This window comes from Gossypium raimondii, chromosome 6 (assembly GCF_025698545.1).
Source record: "Gossypium raimondii isolate GPD5lz chromosome 6, ASM2569854v1, whole genome shotgun sequence".
Classification (NCBI taxonomy): Eukaryota; Viridiplantae; Streptophyta; class Magnoliopsida; order Malvales; family Malvaceae; genus Gossypium; species Gossypium raimondii.
The window spans coordinates 14,549,321-14,555,680 of NC_068570.1; the positions used below are offsets into that span (position 1 = coordinate 14,549,321).

General features: G+C 30.9%; 1 protein-coding gene across 1 annotated transcript; it reads right to left on the bottom strand.

The window, feature by feature from the left end:
- Nucleotides 1-5,153: 5,153 nt before the first annotated feature.
- On the bottom strand, nt 5,154-5,821 carry LOC105773402 (auxin-responsive protein SAUR76). The gene has a single exon (XM_012595269.2). It carries the CDS (start codon nt 5,786-5,788, stop codon nt 5,408-5,410), a length of 381 nt encoding a protein of 126 aa, XP_012450723.1. The 5' UTR covers nt 5,789-5,821; the 3' UTR covers nt 5,154-5,407.
- Nucleotides 5,822-6,360: the final 539 nt, after the last annotated feature.

The following is a 6,360-nucleotide window of genomic DNA, read 5'->3' on the forward strand; positions in this document are numbered from 1 at the left end:
CTCCTTGAGTATTTTAGACTTGAAAGGATGCAGAATCAACATCAAGTCGAGTGACATTAAAGTATCTCATGGAGCTCTCATTTTGTTAAAAGGTAAAAGAACCGGAAGTCTTTATATTTTGGTAGGTTCTACAGTGACCGGTGAAATCGGACGTCCCTCGTCCGTTACGGAGTCGAATTCAACTCGTTTGGAGTGGAGGCAACTTGGTCATAGGAGGGAAAAAGATATGACCGTTTCGTTGGAGAGAAGTTCTATTTTAGATGCAGATTTTGAAAAGTTAGGGCACTATATTCGTGAAAATTAGACTCGAGTTAGTTTTAATTTGGCAATGTACAAGTCGAAGGCTAGAAGTCTTCTAGTTTCTGGGCACAGATTCGACTCAATTAATTCCTTGCATAGTTCAAGATAGGCCCGTGGCGGGCTTTGGCAAAAATGTCATTGTGGAAATACGAGTCAAGGTGGAGGTTTGTTGAGTATGACTCTTATTTCAGTCAAATTTGAGAAATAATCTTTTAGTTAAACTTTGTTTATTTGTTTTAATCAAACTCTGATTAGTCTAGATTATTTTATTATTATTTGACTTATGAATTTATCCTATAAATAGGCTCTTTTACAACCTTAGAAAATACACCCATTAGAGATTAGAACTCATAACACATTTAGAGAATTTTGTGTTTACGTTTTGAGGGTTCTTTGTTTTCGGGTTTTTGGGGTTTAGTTTTTATCTCCATCTTTTGTACTCTTCGTTTTTTTGCCATTATAGTAAAATTATCTTTACCCGTGATTTTTTATCCTCTTTGGAGGGGTTCTTCCACGTTAAATTTGTGTGTTTAATTTCTCAATTTCTTCAGCTATTTTTACTTGTTCGCTGCTTAATCGAGTCGATTCCCAACATTAATTATGGAAAAAATAATAAATTTAAAAAATCTTCAAAGGGATGTCAATAATTTCAGAAGCATATGATATAAAAATAATATATCAATGAGGTATTTAAGATTTTTACATTTTAATTATAGTTATTTATAGAAGTTACTCGATCAAAAATATTTTTCTATAATTCAATTTATTCTTAAATATAATTAATCTTTAAAAGAAATTCACCCAAAAAGGCTGTGATAAAATTTAGTAGAAGTTAAGGACCTTACGAAGCCAACAGTCCATAACCCATAAATGGAATGAGGGACAATTAGTTTAAGAGTTGTTTACCTATAGTTTCATAAATTTGCTACTTTTTTTACTTAAAATTTGTATATTTTATTATTAATATAATTCTAAGAATTAATTTAATATTTTTATAAAATTTAAACAACTTGAATCTAAAACTCTAAACGCTAATACATGCATGTCTAAAAAAAAAACACTAAATATGAAGGTGAAGATTTATTGGTGACTTGATAAGGGATTCATGAACTATCACCATAAGTTAACCAGGGGCCAAGAATCTTTTGTTTGGAGGCCAAAACAAGAAATTTTATGCTAAAAAGATCTAAACTGAATTAATCTTCAAGAGGGATTGGAAATGCAATTTATCCATAAAATCCAAGGGGACTAAAGCCTTTGGATTGGCCCCTAAGTTAAGTGAAGCATAGCCATATATCACTTTTAACAACATGGCAACCATATGGATATGTGGAGGAGTTCATATGATCTTTAGCTACATTGGACGATTTTTTTACTGCAAAACAGGCATGAAGAGTTATCCATATAAATGGATTTGAAGCTTTTGTTTTGTTCAGTGATTTGTCCATTTCGGCTCAGTTTCTAGGCCCCTCTTCATGGTCTCCCAATTATATATTCACATGACATATATTGTTACAATATACTATGTTCTACTATCTTCCCTTTTATATATTCATGTCATGTCATGTGCAGCTTCAGCAATTGGAAGGTATTGTTTTTGTCTTGAATCATGTTCATACATAAGAAATATGGGTACTCCCATCTTTCCTTTTTATCTTTGAATATCTTGTGTTTATTTATTTGAACACCAACATATATACCAGATTCATGAACAAACTAGAGTTGCCAATTCCCATACCCTCTCTTGGGTGAGGTGCGACTTAATATATGACAAAACCCAATAAAACTAGCTCTAGATATGGTTCAATGAACCAAAAAATATCATTCCCACTGCTCCTAGCTATATGCTTTTTGGATAATCTCCAACTTATTATTTACACCAATATTGTCTGTATTGGACTGTACCTAAGCTAAAAACTGCTACTGCTGCTTCAATCACTGGAATAATAACTGGAATAGTCAAAACCACTCTGATCTGGTAAAAGGGGAAACTTGAAATCCAAAAAAAAGGGGGTTTAAAAATAGGAAAAAAATTATTATTTTAACAGAAAATTTTGGATTTTTTATGGTATTTTGGTTCATTTTTATCTTTAATATTATAAATGTTGCTGTGGTGCATGTGCGTGGGTGGTGTGGGGAGTGGGGGGCATATGAGAGACATGAAAATATAGGTCAGATCTTCAAAATTAAAAGCAAAAATGGGGACAAAAATTCCTCAGTCTAACATGCACCTACCATCACTCCATATCTGATTTCCTCGACCACCTCTCACGTGGGATCATCTCTTTCCTTTTAACCCAAATTATTGCATTATATAAAAAATATTTTCAAACATTAACTGGTTCAATTAAAGGTTATTAAAATTATAAATTGTTTAATTTTTTTGGTTTCGCATTGGGTTTAGATATATATTAACAGTAGGTTTATTAAGAATAACTTGGAAAGGTATTGGAGCTTAATTTTTAGATACTTGAGTTAGTGAATCTCTAGAAGAAGGACCTTGTGTTTTTTTTTTTGATTGGCTGAGATGTTTCTATCTGTCATGAACTCATGATCATCACTTTTCAGGACCTTGTGCTTGTTGGCTGGAGCATCTTTATTCGACAAGGCTATGTCAAGGATTATTTTTTTAATAGTTTAATGTCACATCAATACTTTTATCTTAAATTTTAACATTTTATTTTAAAAAAATTAAGTCCAAATGAAAATATTAAAATTCAGAATAAAATTACTGACGTAACATTAAACTATTAGAAATGGATAATATCACCATTTCATACAAATCTTTTTCACTTTACTCGTACATTTGTCAAGTCCCGTTACTTATCTTAAAGCACCAAGTGTAGTGATGCAATTGGGTGCACTTGAATTTGGGCCATCTAGATTGATTCTTTGGGTTTTATAGTGATTGTTTGAGATAATTTCGTGAAAAAAAGCTTATAAGAATTAAATGAAATTTTAGCTAAAATGATAAAAACATTAATAATTACGATATTTTGGACTTAAATCTCATTAAGTGTATTTTTTTTATATTTCAATAATAAGATTATTAAAAGATATTATCAAAATCAATAAAAAATTTCAAAATAAAATAAAGTATATAATACTAAAATTAAACCTTTTAGGTTTCAAAAAGTATGATAGAAGTTGACACAATTATATATGAGCCATCTCATCTTCTTGTTCTTGGGGGATTGTCTTTGAACCTCTCTTCAATGAACTTGTCATTTCTATTGTTGTTTAAACCCATTTGCCTCTGTTTTTCTAACTATTCTTAAAGAAATTTGTGTTGGAAGATAATTGCTCTAAGTGATTTCATTTTATCTTCTATTTCTGTTAATTGTTGAGATCCTGATTGGGGATTCTAAGAGCTCTCATCAAGTGACCTTGGAGGAAATAATTATAAATTTATGGTGAGACTTTTGAAATTATAAGACAATTTATTAAAATAAGGTAAAAGATTTTTTTTTAATTTCACTTTCAATTATTAAGTATTATCATTTATATTTTTAATATTTTGTCATCACTCTATCCTCAAAAGTAAAATTAAAAAAAGGATGGGAGATAAAACTTGGAGCCGAGGCAGCTTGGCAACCACATCACACATCCTTAAACGCGTCTTAAATTAGCAATCTTTTCTTTTCGTGTTTCCCACTCACCAATGTCTACCATCATTTATGGTAACATTGCTTTAATTTCATTAAATTATTTTAATATTTTCTTTGAGTCCACTTTTTCTTTCAATAATAATTTTTGGACTTATTTTAAGAAAGTAAATTTTATTTTATGATTTTTAATATTATTTAATAAAATTCATAAATATTCTTTTAAAAGTTAATTTTCGAGATAAAAAACCAATTAACAACTTTGGTATTTATTAAGATAAATTTTACATAGAATTTTCAATTATTTTAAATATATATTTTTCATTATAAAAAAATAAAAATAAAATTCGGTTTAAATAATCTCATTTTTTTTTATATTTTAAAAATCGTCGGAAGATTAGCATTCCGATGGATTTAGAATTTCTTTTGTAAACCCTGCCACTCGTCCACCGATCATGGAAAGATAATTGTGAGCAAGTCAAATGAAAGCAAGAAAATGCAGCAAAGGTAGCAGTTACAGAACACCTGGCCCTAACTCTTAAAGAAAGGGCATCTCTAACGACCCAATCATTTGCAGTTTGAACTTTGAACATGATCATATTATTATTTCAATTTCAAGACTAATCACCTTTTTTAATTTTTAATTACAAAGGTCTTTTTGTCCACTTCTTGGCTTCGGCTTCTTGTCTCAGAATATGGACACTTTCTTTTTTCTGCAGCTACCTCTTTCTTGCTGTTGCATTATTTTATAAAGAATATTGGGGCTTTGATTTGCCTATGCAATTTCCAAGCAAGTCTGGGGCACCCCACAACCTTACTTCACTAATACTCTAATCAATTATGCACCATACTTAAATTAAATAATCATTATGGATTCATCAATCTCATTTAGTGAGTCTTGGACATTCTCTATAAGACCGATAGCATGCCTGGATTTATGAAAGACATTGGTAAATCCTTTTATACTTGATTTCCTTTTTTGTCTTAATTAAGTATTTATATTTTTTTTCACTAAAATTCTATTTGATTTGGATATCAAATTAAATATTAAAACTAAATTCAAATAGTGAATTGAAACTAAAAAGAAACTCAGATACCAACTTAAACTTTGAAACCATACTTATTATATTTTTTGTTTGGCAAATCTTTATTGTTTGAGAAAAAGATTGAATGACAATGATTCCATATCTCTTTTGCCGTCCTTTTCTTCATTGATGCCATATATAAAAATGCTACACATTTCTAAAATTAATAAGAAAAATGAACTTCAATTCTTATTATATAAGAAAAAGAAAACAAAAATGAACAACAATGATACACAAATATGATTTCCGACAGGGCTTTTGGTTTAGCCGGCGTGAACTCGGTTAAATCTCTCTACAATCATTTCTTGTTTCTTAATCTACACCGCCTAATCACATGCATTATTATATAAATAAATATCCTTACATAATGTACAAGTTGTGAACCATGCAAACGACCACATGGGAACTGTCATATGATCAACAAGCGTAAAACTCGACAAGCTCCGCCAAAGACCCGGGCTGATGAGGGTCAGCATTTTCTAGCATCCAAAGCAAGTGTTCGAATAACACCACCTCACACGACACGTTGATGACGGCGTCGGAGTCATTTTCGCCGCTCGACCACTCCGCGAGTTCACGGAACAAAGGGTTTTCGACGATGTCGGAGCTGATAAGGTACCGTCTCCGGGATTTTCCCACGTAGACGGGCTGAAGATTGACGTCCGACGACACGTCTTCGTAGGTGTCGGAAGCGGCGACTACGGAGCTGGACGCCGGACGGCTTTGCTTGTGGTTGAATGAATTTAGCTTCTTCAGAACTGATTTGAGCTTCATTAGCTTGTTGCCGCCTTTTGCCATGGGGCGTATAAGGATTTTTTGAGAGGGGGGGGGGGGGTTTGCAAAAAGAGGGTGCTATGGAAAGGGCAACAAGGTTCGTTGTTTATAAAGGAAGTTGGGAGTTTCGGAAAGGCAAAATCGTAAATTTGGTTATATGAATTGGGCTCGTATGTCAAAGGGGTTGGCCATGAATAGCAAATCTATTATAAAATTCGAATATGTTTGTCATCTACATTAAATTCTATTAATATTATCTGATTTATTTAACAATACTATTATTTGATTTTAATTATGCTATTTACTGAATATTGAATTAAGTAACTAAGAAGTAAAGTGAATAAGATATTCAAATTCGTGGACTCGGATAATAAATATTCAAATATGAATTTATTCTTTCTTAAATTAAAGTAGGCTCATAAATAAATATTCAAGAATTAAGAATTTATTACAAATAGTAATTAAAATATTCAAATCTTAATAATATCCTAATTATCAATATTTAATTATAAAAAATAAATTAAATCTTAAATTTGATTTTGAATAAATTAATCACTTTAAAAAAATGAAGCAATTTAATCTTTGTTAATATTAAA

Bases quoted from the DNA above. Each gene is read 5' to 3' on its own strand.
- LOC105773402 (XM_012595269.2), bottom strand. From the start codon at position 5,788: ATGGCAAAAGGCGGCAACAAGCTAATGAAGCTCAAATCAGTTCTGAAG.